This window comes from Capra hircus, chromosome 18, assembly GCF_001704415.2.
Source record: "Capra hircus breed San Clemente chromosome 18, ASM170441v1, whole genome shotgun sequence".
Taxonomy (NCBI): domain Eukaryota; kingdom Metazoa; phylum Chordata; class Mammalia; order Artiodactyla; family Bovidae; genus Capra; species Capra hircus.
The window spans coordinates 55,149,060-55,166,319 of record NC_030825.1 but is presented as its reverse complement, the minus strand read 5'-3'; the positions used below and the strand labels follow the sequence as shown (position 1 = coordinate 55,166,319).

General features: G+C 56.3%; 1 protein-coding gene across 1 annotated transcript in view; it reads left to right on the top strand.

Moving 5' to 3' along the window:
* The window catches only part of ZC3H4 (zinc finger CCCH-type containing 4), a 37,690-nt gene extending 21,021 nt beyond the window's left edge, over nucleotides 1–16,669 (top strand). The window contains 7 exon segments of the mRNA XM_018062663.1: nucleotides 1,368–1,479; nucleotides 2,299–2,408; nucleotides 7,815–8,004; nucleotides 8,007–8,178; nucleotides 8,305–8,648; nucleotides 11,517–11,765; nucleotides 12,871–16,669. Of these exon segments, the coding sequence (XP_017918152.1) occupies nucleotides 1,368–1,479; nucleotides 2,299–2,408; nucleotides 7,815–8,004; nucleotides 8,007–8,178; nucleotides 8,305–8,648; nucleotides 11,517–11,765; nucleotides 12,871–14,384 (2,691 nt within the window). The 3' untranslated portion in view covers nucleotides 14,385–16,669.

Here is a 17,260-nt window from a genome sequence, read left to right as displayed (position 1 = left end):
GATTCACGGAGCCTCAGATGTTCTGTTGGACCTGTCGCTAATGCAAAGGTGTGACATAGCCTGGTCGAGTTAGTGAACTTTAATGTTGGAGAGGGAGTCATCAAGGCCGAAGAGGTGGGAGTGGGAAGGGATCAGGCCTGCCTCGACCTTCACGGCAGAGTGTTATGCCAAGAGACATGCCAGTGAGCTCAGGGTCCTGAAGGAAACAAGTACAATCCAGTGTTAGTTCAGCCAGCCAGCTTTTTATTCAGATTCAGTCAGTGGGCAGATATTGGCCAACATGTTCCCAGGGAATACTGTACCTATGTATCTGTGTCAGGGAAAAATGTTACTATGTTTCAAGCAAAGGTTTGCACATCACGCATGCATACATAAAGTTTTCCTTGTTCAGAGTTGCAATTCATGCTATTTTTAGGAACTTGAAATGCATACAAACAAAAATAAATAGCTATTAGGAAGAGAAAGAGGGCCCAGGTATTCAAGTTTCTTTCTTCTGTTCACCTGGATATTGTTGTTTGGATTGTACAGTTTGCAAATAGCCAAAAGCTCAATTCCACTGGCTGAAACCCATAGACGTTTGTCTCTCAGAACAGAGTGTGGGAATTCCCGGGCCGTCCAATCCTAACAGGACTCTGTGCTTCCACTGCAGCAGGCACGGGTTCGATGCCTGGTTGGGGAACTGAGATCCTGTGTGCCATGTCAAATGACCAAAAAATAAAAAGATCAGAGTCTGGGAGTGGGCACTACAGGGCAGGTACAGTGATGAGTAGCACCATGGGAGACCCAGGTTCCTTCCTAGTTCTTATGCTGGCATCTTCAAGCAAGTGGCTTCCGTCCTCATGGTTGCTTAGTGGTTGCTGTGCCGTCACATCTAGGGCTGAGAGGAAGAAAACTGGGAAGGAATTGTTGGGGAAAAAAATGCCTTGGCAGCATTGTCTTCCCTGGGACTTTATGTACATCTCATTGGGCAGAACTGCATAGGAAGCTGGGAAATAGAGTAATTTTAACCCCAGCTTGGGGTTCTGTTAGGAAGAAAGAAGAGTGAAACTGAACACTGGCTGTTACGCAGAAAGCAGTACGTGGGTAAGAGAGGGGGAGGCAGGAGGAGGGGTTAGAAGCAGTGAAGGCAGCAGAATGGTGGGGGTGGGGTAGCTGAGGACAAGGGGGAGGAGGCACGGGCGGGAGAAAGGGGCACAGGCTTTGGCAGAAGTTTCAGGCTGGTGGGAAACTGCATTATGGGTCAGAATAAATGCCAGGGGCTGTGTGGAGGGGACTGTTCATTTTTGTCATCGGTCCCTCTGTGCTTCCCCAGTGACAGAGTAGTACTTCCTTGGCAAACAGCTTACCTTTGACTGGTTCTCTTCCAGGGAGACCACTGTAATTTTAGCCACGACATCGAGCTACCAAAGAAGCGAGAACTGTGCAAGTTTTACATCACTGGGTTTTGTGCCCGAGCCGAGAACTGCCCCTACATGCATGATATCCTTTGGTGCCCGCCTTCGAGCGCATGGAGGGTGTAGACCTTTTCTCCTTACTGGAGTTAACAGCTGGCCTTCACCGCACTCCATTTGTGCACGGAGGAGGTGCCGAGAGCCCTCTGCCCGTCTCCATCTCTTTCAGCCGTCACCTTTGCCCTGCGACAGGTCTGCTCTTGCCATTTTGCAGATGAGTAAACTGAGGCACGCATGTTATGTGTTCCCCATACATACACAGTTGACCCCTGAGCGGCGTGGGTTTGAACTCTGCAGGTCCACTCATGTGGGTTGTTTTTGGTAGTATCACAGTACTGCAGGATCTGCAGTTGGTTGTATCTTAAGACACAAAAATCTGAGTATAATTAATATATAATCTATCTTCCGTATTCTTGGTACAGATGGAAAACCGAGGGTGTGGAGGACAGATTATAAATTATACTCCTATATTTGACTGGGCAGAGGGTTGGTGCCCCAACCCCCATGTCATTCAAGGGTCAAGTATATTCTCAAGACCGTGCCATTGCCCGCTGTCTTTCTGAGACTTTTCCAAATGGCTGAGTATCCGTGGGCAGATCATTGAACTTTCACCCTCTTCCTGTTGAGTGAGGATCTGAGGACAGGGCCTCAAGGCCTGTGTGGTGGAGCAGGCTGCACTCCAGACAGGCATCTCTTCTTGGCTCAGTTGCCAACCTGCTGTGCACAGCTGAACCAGTCACTGCACCTCTCTGGGCTTCAGTTTCCTCCTCTCTGAAACAGAGGGGCTTGGTTTCTGTCCTGGGGTGGGTTTCATGAGGTGAGGCATTCGCCTTAACTTGCGGTGTACGTGATTTCCCGTGTAAGCTGTACCACACAACTGGAAACTGTATCAACGGCGACGACTGCATGTTCTCTCACGACCCCCTGACCGAGGAGACCCGAGAGCTCTTGGACAAGGTAATGCCCGGGCTGACAGGGACTGGGACGGCCAGGGGCTTGGCCTCCGTGCGGGACCAAGATGCCAGCTGCGTTGACCTGGAGCTGGGTCGAGTTCAGGAGGGAGTGGGAACCGTATGCTCTGCAGGGAGGATGGGGACGGTCACGTGTGTGTCTTCTCTCTGCCCGGGGCGGTGTTCACTGGAGAGCAGCTCCCTGAAAGGAATTTGGCCTGGTGTGTCTCCAAACACACCTCGTGATTTCCTAGATGGCCTTCTGAGAGCCCAGGGAGCATGGAGAGGAAGTGAGGCTTCGGATGGCTTCTGTTTTGATGGAAAAGTCAAATGTTTTTTTCCAAGTCTTTCATGTAGTAGAAAAGGTACAGGGCGTTGGGAGTTCTGAGGGTGGGGGACCCCCTCCACTGAGGTATCAGGGCTTCCTTACCAGCCAGAGGACGTCTGAAACTCATTCTTATGTCCTTTGTTCTCCCTGGGGAATCAGACTGAGGACTTTGGGGCCCGGTCCCTGTTCTTGGTTTCCTGACATCTGTCATGGGGCGGGGGGGCTTCCCTGGTGGCTCAGCTGGTAAAGAATCCGCCTGCCATGTGGGAGACCTGGGTTCCATCCCTGGGTTGGGAAGATCCCCTGGAGAAGGAAACAGCTACCCACTCCAGTATTCTGGCCTGGAGAATGCCATGGACCGTAGGTTGCAAAGAGTAGAATGGACTTTCACTTCACTTCGTCATTGGGTGAATGGGTGTGAGTAGGGTGATTGGGTGTGAGAGAATGTGTTCTCCCAGGTGAAGGCTTTCCCACCTTCTGTCTGGTTCCCAGAAGGTTTGGGCTATTTTTTGATAATGGGAAGAATCAGTACCTTAGCCAGCTTCCAAGAATCCACCCAGTGGTGGCTTCACTGTTTAGATGGGGCCCAGGGCTCCCTGAGGGGTTGAGGGGAAGCCCTGAACAGGCAGAGCAAGAGGACGTCCACTCGTCCCTGGGAGAGCATCAGGGAGAAAGTCCTCATCTTCGGCACTCCTTTTGGCCTGTGAGCCTAGGAGTAGGGTTTTGTAACTGGTAGCTGTCTAGAACCTGTGAGTCATTCTCAGGGTAAGGAGTGGAAAAAGTAATGTGGCTTCATTTCTCATTTGAAGAGCTGAGTCATCTCTGACTGAGGGCTGCCCCCTCCTGGAGGTTTAGAGTTTGCGCTCTAGACCAGTGCTGCCCAAGAAGAACACAGCAGAGCTACCTGCAAATTTCTCTAGTAGCCATGTTAGAAAAAAGTAAGAAGTAACAGATGAGATTAATGTTACTAATGTATTTCATTTAATCCAGTATATTCATGTCCAGAGTACCATTTCAGCAAGGAATAAATATATGAAAAAAAACGTGATATTTTGTATTTTTTTTTTTAATATATACCAAGTCTAAGGAATCTGGTGCTTGTTTTCTACTTATAGCCCCATTTCAAGCACCTGGTAGCCACACGTGACCAGTGACCACCATATTGGACAGCACGGCTCGAGACACCCTAATGAAAACCCAGAGCAAATCAGGGTGGCACATTTCCATTTCTGGCCATAAACATTCTGAGAGCATCGGTATCATGCCCTATCTCAAGTCAGGTCTCAGTAGGTTGAAAGTGAGTGTTGACACCACAACTGGAGAGTAGTCCCCACTCACCACAACTAGAGAAAGCCCCATGCAGCAGTGACCACCCAGGGCAGCCAAAACAGATAAATATTTTTAAAAAAAACGAGTGTTGAACCTGGAAAAACCATTCCAGAATCGAATTTGGGTGGTCAGAAAGTAAAACTTCAACCTTCACAACGGGCCCAGAGTAATAACCCCGATAAAGGCAGGAGGCCAGCCGTCTCCTCCTCGCTTGGACACAGTTGCAGCCCGGCCCCCAGGGGTGGGACCTGAGGCTCCTGGGCCACCCTTGGGGCCTGGCTGTGGTGCCACTGAGGATGGGGCCTTCACCTCGCTCTCCTCTGTGTTCTCTCTCCCTCCCTTTTCTGCAGCCTTGTTTTCTTACATCTCAGGGACATTTCTGTCTGTCCAGATACATCAGCGTCCAGCTGTCCACTCCAGGTTTGAGACATGATGCCTGGGGCTGTTGGTGATGGCTCTGTGAGAGCGAGCGGCAAGAATTCTTCCATCTGAGATCCCTTGATTAGCATATTTTGCCCCATTTATTAGTTGCTCTCCTTTGTTCTTGAGCCGCTTGAAAGTAAGTGGGACACACTCCAGTTCTTTACCATTAAATCTTTCAGTTATTGATTTATACATACACTTTCACAGTCAGGTTTGTCAAGGTATAGTTTACTCTTGCCTGGAAAATCCCATGGACGGAGGAGCCTAGTGGGCTGCAGTCCATGGGGTCACTAAGAGTCGGGCACGACTGAGCGACTTCACTTTTGCATTGGAGAAGGAAATGGCAACCCACTCCAGTGTTCTTGCCTGGAGAATCCCAGGGACAGGGGAGCCTGGTGGGCTACCGTCTCTGGGGTCGCACAGAGTTGGACACGACTGAAGCGACTTAAGCAGCAGCAGCAGTTTGTATCCAGTTAAAAAAAAAAAAAACCAACTCTTTGAGTTTTGACAGATAGAGTCATGTAACCACCTCACAATCTAGCTAGAGAAAAGTCACTTTCACCCTCAAGACTCACCCTTTTGTAGTCAGCACCTCTCCTATTTCCAGCTCCTGGTAACTGCTGATCCGTTTTCTGTCCCCGTAGTTTTGGCTTTCCAAGGAAGTCATATGAATAGATTTATATGGGATGTAGCTTCTAACTGTGTGTGTGATTTTGAATCTGGCTTCTCATCCATGTTGTTTCAAGTATTGGTGCTTCATCACTATTGTTCATCACTATTAGTTCCTGAGTACCACCCCACTCTATGGATGATGTGAGACACTGTTTTATCTAGTCACCAGTTGAACGTTTGGTTTGTTTCTAGTTGGGGGCAGACGCTTAGAATTTTTAACAGACAGACACGAGCTTATTTGGCCTGATGAAGCTTGCCCCGCACGTCTGCGTGTGTCTGCTGGTGTGGCAGTCCTTTTCCACTGACAGCACACCTCTGAACTTTGGGAACTCGAGGATCATTCAGAATCCGTTCTGGGGGTGGGGGTGGGTTGTGGTGCCCAGGCAGGGCCTGGTGGTCTGGTGTGAGGGCCTGTTTGTTGCACAGAGGCCCGGGAGTCTGTAGGACTAGATGTACCGAGGGACAGCCTGGATGGTTTGGGTTCAGGGTTTCACGGGGAGGGACAGCATCTCTTATGTGTCAGTGTCCGGGCCTCTGATGTGGTTCAGCGCCTGCCCTCAGCAGCACTCGGGACCCAGGGCGGGTGGTGGGGACAGGGGTGAGCGCAAGCGGCTGGCTGTGTCCCCAGCTGGAGTCCAGCAGGGTGTTGTGGGGTCTGCACGAGGGGTGATGGGGGGAAGTAAGACTCCCTCCCCAGCACAGGGTGGGCACAGAAGCCCCAGCTGCAGAGCGCAGTGGGGAAGCTAAAGGAACGCGGCCCCAGGAGGTGAGCATGGGAAAGGGGGCCCACCACGCTGGGGATCAGCCGTACCTTCAGGAAGCTGTCCTAGGGGCCAGCACTGCGGTTCATTTAGTCGTTGAGTCCACGGTGTGGCCTGAGTGCTGAGTACTGCGGTCCAGGCCGGGGGCAGCACTGAAAAGATCTCCATGGCCTCGGTCCCCAGCAGAGTTCCTGCTGAGTGCTGGTGTTCTGTGCTGAGTGGTGAGGAGACGTGTGGCCCCAGTCTTGGGGGTGAAGGGAGTATGGCACATTCAGTGGCTGGCAGTGGTACCCCTCCCCAGGTGGGGAGGAAGCTCATCAAGTTTGTACCTGTTTAATGAAGTGTAACCTTGATAGGTTTTGCCCGCACCTGAGAGCACTCAGTTGCCCCTGTGAGGATCTAGCAGTGCAGGGCCCAATGGCTCTGCAACCACAGGCGGCCCTGCCTGAGTGGGGAGGAGGCTGGGGCAGGGTCCTTCAGAGATGCTGGGGCCCAGGCTGGAGGCCCCATTTGCACGTTGGCCTTCTAAGAGACGCAGGCAGATCCGCGGTGTCAACTTCTGTACAGGATCTCAATCCGTGGGATGTTCCACTTGAATCCAGACTTTGAAACTGTTCCTCTGCCCTGTAATAGGCCTTAGGTGGAGCCTGGGGGTCTTTCCCTTGTGGAATTGGTAATCATCGGGCCAGGAATAAAGAGATACAACTAAATGTAAAATCTTAACAAAGCTTGGGTAATGCTTTGGAGGGAGCTGATGGTGTTCCCATAGTGAATACAGGAGACCAGGCCTGTCACTCTGAACTGACCTTTTAATAAGAGACCTCAGCAATTGGGGGGCATGGAGCCATACATGGAGGGGAAAATGAATGCCCAGACAGAGGCCTGGTCCAGTGAGGGCCCGGTTGCGGGGAGGAATGCTTAGCTGTCGGCGGGACTGAAACACAGGGTTGGGTGCTTAGGCTGGAGGAGTCCGCGCACTGCGAAGCCCTCCGCAGATACCAGCCCTGCTGTCAGGACCTGCGGGTCCTCAGAAGTGCTGGCGGTTTGATTGCAAGTGCGGTGAGGCACTTAAAATCCAAACAGAACCATGAGCTATTAGCTGTAAAATAGATAACACAGCTGCACCGTGGGTGAACCTGGAAAACTTCATGATGCTCAGTGGAAGAAGCCAGCCACAAAAGGCCACATATTATAGGGCTTTGTCTATAGGAAATGTCCAGAACAAGCAAATCCGTAGACAGACAGGAGGTGGGTGGTTGCCAGGGGCTGGGGGAGGGAAAGTGGGGCGTGGGCCCTTGATGGGAGCGATGACTTTGTGGGGGAGTGGCCTCTTGATGGGCGTGGCATCTTCTGAGAAGGGAGTGGGGAGTGGCCGCTTGACAGGCTTGGCGTCTTCTGGGGTAGTGGCCGCTTGGTTGGCGTGGCATCTTCTAAGGGGAGAGAGGTGAGTGGCCTCTTGACAACATGGCGTCTTATGTGGGCGTGGCCTCTTGGTGGGCGTGGCATCTTCTGAGGGGGGAGTGGCCGCTTGACGGGCGTGGCGTTTTTTCTGAGGTGACAGAATTAGATAATTGTGGCGATTGTACAACACTGAGAATGTACTTGATGTCTAAATTGTCTACCTGGAAATGGTGAAATAGTGCGTGGTATGTTGCATATATTTTGCGGCAGAATAAGAAGGGCTGCCCTGTCAGCCGCTCACTGGGAGTGGATCCATAGGTGGTACGGGGGCGATGACTTATGTTCCCGAGAGCTTTCGTGGTCAGTGGCCTTACGCTGTAAGGGTCTCGGGGGGCTGAAGCACGTTGCTTGGAGAATTCAGGTCTCAGCCCTGGAGGGCTGCATTACCACCTGCCCCTCCCTGTCGTGACTCGCACGGCTTTGTCCTTCTCGCCCGCAGATGCTGGCGGACGATGCGGAGGCGGGCGCCGAGGATGAGAAGGAGGTGGAGGAGCTGAAGAAGCAGGGCATCAACCCCCTGCCCAAGCCACCCCCGGGCGTGGGCCTCCTGCCCACCCCGCCCCGCCCGCCCGGCCCACCGGCCCCCACATCTCCGAATGGCCGGCCCATGCAGGGCGGCCCCCCGCCCCCGCCCCGCCCCCGCCCCCGCCCCCCGGACCCCCTCAGATGCCCCTGCCAACGCACGAGCCGCTGTCCCCGCAGCAGCTGCAGCAGCAGCAGGACATGTACAATAAGAAGATCCCCTCCTTGTTTGAGATCGTGGTGCGGCCCACAGGGCAGCTGGCTGAGAAGCTGGGCGTGAGGTGAGTTCCCCGCTGGCCAGCATGTGACATCTTTGGAGCCTTCAGAGCCTGTTCGGAGCCCTCCTCAGGCTGCAGCTCCCCCCATCCTCTGCAGCCCCTCTCACAGGCACCATTGTCTCCTTCCAGGTTCCCTGGACCCGGAGGACCCCCTGGGCCAATGGGCCCTGGGCCCAACATGGGACCCCCAGGGCCGATGGGGGGCCCGATGCATCCTGACATGCACCCCGACATGCACCCAGATATGCACCCCGACATGCACCCCGACATGCACCCAGATATGCCGATGGGCCCCGGCATGAACCCTGGCCCACCCATGGGCCCCGGCGGCCCTCCCATGATGCCCTACGGTCCCGGAGACTCCCCGCACTCTGGAATGATGCCCCCCATCCCACCAGCCCAGAACTTCTATGAGAACTTCTACCAGCAGCAGGAGGGCATGGAGATGGAGCCGGGGCTCATTGGGGACGCAGGTATGCGGGGCTCAGGGTGAGGGCTGGCTGGGGCCTGCACAGTGGAATGTAATCAGGAAGATTGGGGTTTCCTTCCTTGGTCTTAGTCTTTGAAAACATAAATCCAGCTCCATCTCTGTTCCATAAGTGGCTGAACCTTTTCAGTGATGTAGGATTCACCACCCTGTTGAGTCTGGGCGGGGTGTTAGCATCACTATAACTCACTTAGTTTCTTGTAAGTTTGCTGGGTGTGTGTGGACTGGGAATGTGGGAAGTTAGGGGTTGGATGCCGAATGGTGTGAACTTTATGGCTGAGGTGCTCTCCGCCAGTGGCCTGCTTCTGGGTGGTTCTTGGCTTGGAGCTTCCTTGCGACTGTGCTCGTTCTATCCCCACACTGACCATCTTCCTTCCTCCTTTCCTTCCTTTCTTGGCTAAAATGAGAACACATGTTGTTAACAACCTAAAGGTCCGGCTGTCAGGGTGCTTGGATGACAGTGCTGCTTCATAGGAGACGGTGTGTAGCCTTCAGGAGGATGGGAGGCGTCCAGGGGGCCAGGCTTGCTTCCAGGCCTGGGGGCAGAGCAGGCCTGGACTGCGTTTCAGTTTAGAGAAGCAGACAGGAAACATGTCAGTAAGCGTGCCGCTCAGGTTGGCATCGGTCATTGCTGGAAGTGAAGCGGGGCAGTGTCTGGGGTAACGGGTGGAGGCGGGCTGGGAGTGGCTGTGCTCTGGTGCGACACTGCCTGTCTGAGGCCTAAGTGAAAAGCAAATGGGAGAGGGATGTGAAGCGGGAGGAAGGCTTGGCTTCGGGGGAGCTGCAGCAGGTAGAGGTTCCAGCCAGTCACCTTGTTGGTGGACTCCCCAGGTGTTCGTGTGGCTTGGGACAGGAGAACAGGGGAAGGAAGCCCCAGCACACAAGACTCTGGGCTATGGTGAGGTGTGCTCAGCCGAAGAAGGATGGGGATAGCAGAGGAACACGGGGGCCATGGATGCTCGTAGAAGGATGAGGGAAGCAGAGGAACGCTGGGCCCACGGGTGCTCATAGCAGCTGGAGGGGAATCTGGGAATCTTGCAGGCTGCCCTGGAGTCACCCTGGGCAGAGGTGAGGCGAGGGGCACCCAGGGTGACTGGGAGCCAGCAGGGTTGGGTGTGGAGGCACCATGGAGTCAAGGGGCCAAGGCGGCAGGGTCAGGTGCGGATGCCTGTGGGGGGCAGAGTCGTTGGGCAGGTGCCCACGCTGTCCCTGGGGCGGGAGATGCTGCAGAGAGCCAGGCTGGGAGGAGGGAGGGCAGCACTTAGCGCTTTGGCTGCCGAAAGCACGAGGTGCCCATTTAACACCACGTGGAGTCGACGATGGGCATCAGGGAGCTGACCAGGCTGGAGGTCGGGGTAGAGTTTTCGCTGGTGTCTAGATAGTGTGCGGAGACATAAAAACAGGTGTGTGGGGCAGGGCGCCAGGACAGTGACACGCTCTCACATGAGAAAAGCAGGTGACCCTGACTGGAGGGGTCTCCTCCCCCTTTAAACAATGGATGTGAGATGCATGAAGGGCCAGGTGGGGAAGCAAAAAGTCTGTCCAGCTGGTGATGGTATCTCTGGAGTAATTGGCTCAAATGCCCATATTGTGAAATCTACCCTTTTAGTGCTGTTCAGTTGCCTTTAATAATATTCAGTGTTGTAAAACCATCAGATGCAGGGGGCCTGGGTGGGACTGTTGTTTAAGGAGTGAGGCTGTGGCCCAGAGCAGCCTGGCCTACCGAGTTCCCATGTTCTGAAGTTCAGAGGCTGGAAGAAAGTGGCTTTTCACATTTTGCTTTATATGATTATGTAGGAAGTATTTATCTTTCTAAAAAAATTTAAACGTTTGACTCCTGGAACTTTAAATTACGGACTCCCTTTCTTGGTAGAGCTGGCTGCATTTCAGCTGCTCAGTAGGGGCACTGCACGCAAGGTGCAGATCGGGGCTATTTCATCATTGCAGAATGGCCTGTGGGCAGTGCTCACTGGACTCTGTCTCCAACACACACACACACACACACACACACAGTCTCTAGGTGCTTCGTCACAGACCTCCACATGCTGTTCCCCTCATCCTTGGCTGGATCTATCCTTAGCATTTGTGAAGGGAGGCAGCTGGTGCCGGACGCTGCCCATCCTTCAGGAGAGATGGCAAGCCCTGCCGCCTGGTTTCCTAGATGCTGTGTTGGAGAAACACCCCCACCCACCCCGTCCTGTTAAATGTAGCAGCTGCCCAGAAACATTTGTGGAAGGAGAAGGATTTGCCCGGCAGCCTCTGGGTGGACTTGTAGCCATAGCAACGTTTTGGTGTATTTTCTTCTTTTCTTTATTGGTCTTTGTTTACTGGGATTGAACTCATATTATGAGCTTACTGTGAGACTGAGTGTTTTTCTCTATTTATTTAAAGAGACTATAAGATTAATGCCCATCCAAAGTATTTAAAACAGATGGGAAATGGGTGGAGTAAAAAAATGTACGATGCCTCAACCCCCTCCCCCAATCTCATTCCCCCCACTCTCATTCCCAGAGGGCCTGTTCTCTGTCTGTCTTTTCAAAGCCTTTTCTTTGCGTTTTATAAACATTCGTACGCCGTTCCGTCCTGTTCTCACCTCATGAGCATTTGCCCATGTCACTAAACCTCACCGTGAATCCCATTCTCAGTGGCTGCGTCCTAGTTGGGACCTCCCCCTCCCTTTTTGGCTGCTCCATCCCCTATTGCTAGGGCCCCTCCCGGGAAGGGTAGGAGGGCGTAGGCTGTGCATTCTCACCCATCGCCATCAGGGGTGGTTTTCCAGCTGAGGGCACGGGTGGGTCGGAGTTGGTGCCATACGGCCCTTCCCGACATGAACGCCGGTTCTTCCCTGCCACAGAGGACTACGGGCACTACGAAGAGCTGCCGGGGGAGCCTGGGGAGCACCTCTTCCCCGAGCACCCTCTGGAGCCAGACAGCTTCTCTGAGGGAGGGCCCCCAGGCCGGCCGAAGCCGGGCGCCGGTGTCCCCGACTTCCTGCCCTCGGCTCAGAGGGCCCTGTACCTGAGGATCCAGCAGAAGCAGCAGGAGGAGGAGAGAGCGAGGAGGCTGGCTGAGAGCAGCAAGCAGGACCGGGAGAATGAGGAAGGCACGTGTCCTCCCCCGGGGCAGGGCTCTCCCCGATGGGCGTGGGCCATGGCCACCCTGCGGGGAGCGGTGGGGCGTGCCTAGGTCTGGGGTCTGCGTCGGACAGGAACCTGTGGCCAGGAGGACCCCTGCGGAGAAGGGCGAGACCCTGGTCCCGTGGAGGAGGGCAGTGGACTGGTCCCTGGAGGAGACCGCACCCTCGTAGAGGAGGCTGGAGGGAGATGCCCAGCCCCTGCTCCCCAGACCGTGTCTTTGGGAAGCCCAGAGATGAAAGCCAGTCACTGACACAGACCACTAACAGTCCCCGCCTCAGCTGCCGAGTCTTGTGGGGCCGAGTGGTGCCCTGGTGGCATCCGCCCCGGGGGGAACGGGGCAGAGAAGGCATCTAGAGCCTGCAGCCAGGAGCCGGGGAGCAAGTGGGGCAGTGAGAACAGGGGACAGTCCCCTCCCCAAGGTCTCCACTGCACCTGCCGAGGAGGTTGGACACGGGCCAGCTGCGTCTGCTCACCTGGCCCTGCCTCTTACCAGCTGGTGACTGCCTGCCCTGGGGCGTGGGAGCACTGTGAGGGGTCTGGGAGGCACAGGTCTGGGAGCCCAAGCTCAGTGAGAGCCCAGGCAGTGACTGCTGCTCACGGGCACTCGGAGTAGGGTCTGCCGTGGGAGGGGTCTGAGTCTGCCCAGGTGAGAAGGCAGTGCTGGAGCCCAGGGCTCGGGAGTCTGAGCCCAGCCTGGCTTTGTCCCCGATCTCAGGGTGCTGTGTCGGTGCCTCTGTTTTCTCATCTGTCAAATGGGCATGGTGACAGCGCTGTATCCTGGGTAGTTGTGGCAAATAAGGCAAAGTCCTTAGCTCGGTGCCGGTACACAGGGAAGGGTCCATCCGCGACAGCCAGAGACCTGCCAGGCTCCGTGCTTGGCCTGCCTGAGCTCCCTGGCTCTTCGTGCCATTCTGTGGTTGGGGGGAGGGTGAGCAGCAGGTGTTTTAAGCGAGAGAAATAGAGGTTCTGAGAGATAAGAGGTGGGGAGCAGGCTACCGTGGGATCCAAGAGGGCTGGTGGCGGGTGTGGTGACCACTCACCGGCTCCCTGCGCCTGTCTGCTCGCTCGCAGGTGACACTGGGAACTGGTACTCAAGCGATGAGGATGAAGGTGGGAGCAGTGTCACCTCCATCCTGAAGACGCTGAGGCAGCAGACGTCTAGCCGGCCCCAGGCTTCTGTTGGAGAGCTGAGCGGCAGTGGGCTGGGGGACCCCCGCCTCCAGAAGGGACACCCCACGGGAGGCCGACTGGCTGACCCCCGCCTCAGCCGGGACCCCAGGCTCTCCCGCCATGCCGAGGCTTCCAGCGGGTCAGGCCCAGGTGACACCGGACCCTCTGACCCGCGACTGGCTCGCTCCCTGCCCACCTCCAAGCCCGACGGCGGCTTGCATTCCAGCCCTGCCGGTCCCGGGGGCTCCAAGGGGTCTGGGCCACCCCCGGCGGAAGAAGAGGAAGGGGAACGAGCCCTGCGGGAGAAGGCCGTCAACATTCCCCTGGAGCCGCTCCCTGGGCACCCACTGCGGGACCCGCGGTCACAGCTGCAGCAGTTCAGCCACATCAAGAAGGACGTGACCCTGAGCCGGCCCAGCTTCGCCCGCACTGTGCTCTGGAGCCCCGAGGACCTGATCCCGCTGCCCCTGCCCAAGCAGGAGGCGGCGCCCCCCGTGCCCGCCGCCCTGCAGTCCCTGCCGGCGCTGGATCCCAGGCTGCACCGCGCCGCCGCCTCAGGGCCCCCCAACCCCCGGCAGCGTGCGGGCAACTCTGCAGATGCCGGCGCGGCCGGCTCCAGCCTGCCTGACTTTGAGCTCCTCTCACGCATCCTCAAGACTGTCAACGTGACTGGCCCCTTGGCCACCCCTGGCTCCGGCGACAAGCCCAGTGACCCCCGAGTGCGGAAGACGCCCACCGACCCCCGGCTGCAGAAACCCACAGACTCCACCACTGCCTCCTCCCGGGCGGCCAAACCCGGCCCTGGCGAGGTGCCCTCTCCAGCTGCCAGCCCCAGTGGGGAGTCCTCCCCACCGGCCACCGCCCCCTACGACCCCCGCGTGCTGGCAGCTGGCGGCCTAGGCCAGGGCGGCGGGGGCAGCCAGAGCAGCGTGCTGAGCGGCATCAGCCTCTACGACCCCAGGACTCCCAGCACGGGGGGCAAAGCCGCAGAGCCGGCCGCCGACGCGGGCGCCCAGCCCAAGGGCCCTGAGGGCAACGGCAGGAGCTCTGCTGCCGCCAAGGCCAAGGAGCCCCCGTTTGTCCGCAAGTCCGCCCTGGAGCAGCCTGAGTCCGGGAAGCCCGGCGCCGACGGGGCCACGGACAGATACAACAGTTACAACCGGCCCCGGCCCAAGGCTGCCGCCGCCCCTGCTGCCACCGTGGGCACCCCGTCAGCAGAGGGCAGCCTGCCCCAGCCCGGCGTGCACAACCTGCCTGTGCCCACCCTCTTCGGGACCGTGAAACCGGCACCCAAGACGGGCTCCGGAAGCCCATTTGCTGGCAACAGCCCAGCCCAAGAGGGTGAGCAGGACGCTGGGTCCCTGAAAGATGTGTTTAAAGGCTTCGACCCCACCGCCTCCCCTTTCTGCCAGTAGTGTTAAGCCGGAGTCCAGCACTCCCCGCACCCCACCCTTCCCAGGGCAATATTTAAGGGCAGCGACCAGAGTTGGGGCTTGGGGGGAGGGGGGAGGGGGTTTGGGTGTTCTTTCTTTTCTTTCTTCCTATTGTTTTCTTTTTTCCTCTCTCTCTTTTTTTTTAAGTAGTATCTTCTTTAAAACATATGAATTGTATATAACCATCTTTAACTTCTGGTCAGTGCTGCGGGGCTGCTAGGTGCCCGCCGACAAAACCTCCACGTGCATGTGAGCAGTCGCGAGTCCCCTGGGCCTCAGCCCAGCTGGCACTCCGCCTGGCCTGGCCAGGCCCGATTTTCAGGGACTCCCTTAAAGGCTGGGGCCCCAGTCTGGCAGCTGGGGGTCTGGTGGGTTTTCTGGGCAAAGCGGGGCCCCTCCTCCTCCTCCCACCCCACCCCACCCCACCCCCAGGACGAAGGGAGCAGCAGGCGTCAAGAAGGCACGAAGTGTTGCATGAGCAAGAAGAGCTGGAGCCGAGACGGTGGGCAGGCCCCGCGGGGAAGCAGGTCTAGGCATTTCTGCGTCTCCTCTGCAGCATGCAGGCCATGATGACCCGCTTCAGGGGCCAGTGGACGAGAGGAAGTATCAAGAAAGAAGAACCTTGGGAAGCTGCCTGGGCCAGGAGAAACAGTCCTTTCCCACTGCTGTCTCGTCTGGATTCACCTGCAGGGCCCCCTGCCCCCACCCCGCCCCCCTCCGTCCAGAGTTCACCCGTGAACCCGCGCCCACCAGCCTGCGGCAGAAGACTCCGGGGTGAGAGATGGACCTGGAGTCAGCAGGGCTGGTGCGGGGCGACGGCCCCGCAGACTGCGTGCTTTCTGTCAGTATTAGCCTGTCCTGTTGTGGCCATGCCTTTCTCCCCACGTGCCGGGCTCTGTCCTGGGCCCTGGAAGGCAGCGCACGTGCCGGTGTGCCGGCCCTGGCCCCTCTGGGGACAGCTCAAGGATCCGTGCGTGGCCTGCCACCACGCTCCCGACGGAGGGAGCCAGGGTGGTGGTCAGCAAAGCATCGCCCTCCACACCCCCTCACAGCGTACCTTCAGGGCCCGTGGTTTTGGTGTGTTTGATTTTCTTCCAAGCCAAAGGGGGCATGGGTTCAGAGGCACGTGCAGTGTTGGCTTTATGGCCACGTCCAGGCAGGGGGCCTGAGGACACGGTGGGAAGCTGGCCAGGGCCCGGAGGGTGACCCGCTGTGAGCGGGGCAAGGACCCCACAGCCCGCATCCTGCTCTCCTCGTCCATCCGGCTGAGCCGGGAAGGGAGCCGAAAGGGCTGCCCTGGGCTCCGCAGCTCCCCCAGGACCCTGGCTGGGCTCCCGTCCTGTCCACAGAGCCCAGTAGAGGCCCACGCCGTGACCTCGGGAATTGGACGTGGTCTGTGCCCACACCTGCCTGCTCTCCTGCCTCGCTCCTCATCCTGCCATCTCGGCCCCCTCGCTTAAGGGCCCTGACTCTTCCTGCTAATAATGAGGAAGCCTGGTGTTTCAACCAGCCAGAGGGTTACCCCTCCCACCTCCCTGGGGTGGGAGGTTAAAGAAGGTCCCACACCCCCTCCCCCAGAAAAGGAATAGTCCTAGAGTTTGGTGCCAGAAGCAAGGGCGGGGGAGGCACCCCCACAGGGTCAGTGCGCCATGATCAGGGTGGTTTGGTTTGTCTTTGTGTCTTTTTCTGTTTTTTTTTTTTTTTTTTAAACAATCATTAATGAGATTTTTCTTCAGCCACCAGTGTTGGCCTCGAAGCAGAGGGCTGCAGCCCCTGGTTTGTAATATAAGAAAGAATACGCAGTGTGGCTGTGGTTGGGTGTTGGGTTGTTTGTGTTTTTTTTCCCTCCTTTGAGAATTTTATTTTGTAGAAGCAAAATGAAATACTTTTTTAAAACTGAAATCTGTGGATGAATTAGAAGCTGGAACCCTCCTCTTGGAATATTCAGCCTAAGAACCTCATGGGACTATGAATTCACCCAAAATTTTCATTTGCCATCAGGCCGAGCTTTTAAAGAAAAAAAATAAATTGTTCTCTAACCAGGATTGTAACAAAAGTGTAAATACTATTTCAGAGTTGAAAGTTGACGGTGCAAATATGTATATAACGTACTGTATTTTTACAATGATCGTCGCATGACTATTCCTCCCCCTTTTTGTACTCCATATCTGTCTTCCAGAAACACCACCTGTCCTTTCTCCTGTGGTCTCTTAATCCAATAATTGTATTACTGCCATTAAAGGATGCAGTTATTTTAAAAAAAAAAAAAAACAACTAATCTACGGATCTTGTCTCTCTCTGCTGACCCCAGCACCCCTTGCCCCAGAAATGACAAGGGGGTGGGGGGCGCAGACTTGAAACCAGAGTCTGTCCTCAGCGGCCTGTCAGTCCCTGGGTGGCGGTCGCAGTGACGCTGTGGGGATGGCACCTTCAGACAGCCTCCACCTCCCCCAGCTCCAGCTCCAGCTCTGGACACCGGCGACCCACGCGGATCACAGAAGAGGCCAGGGATGACCTCAGGACCGTGGGGCTGGCATAAACGGGCCCTAACTGCTGTAGATGGAACGTTTGTGTTGCCTCAAAATTCCCGGGTGGAAATCTGTTCACCCAAGACAATGGGGTTTGGAGGTGGGGCCTTTGGGAGGTCAGGAGGATGAAGCCTTTGTGAAGGGGATTAGTGCCATTTTAAAGGAAACCCCACAGAGTATCCTCACCCCTTCCATTGTGTGAAGGTGTGGCGTGAAGATAGCCATCCGGCAGGAGGGTCTTTGCCCAACACTGAGTCTGCTGCCACTTGACCTTGGACTTCCAGCCTCCACAACTGTGGATTTTATTGGACTCAGAGACTCCCCTCTTGC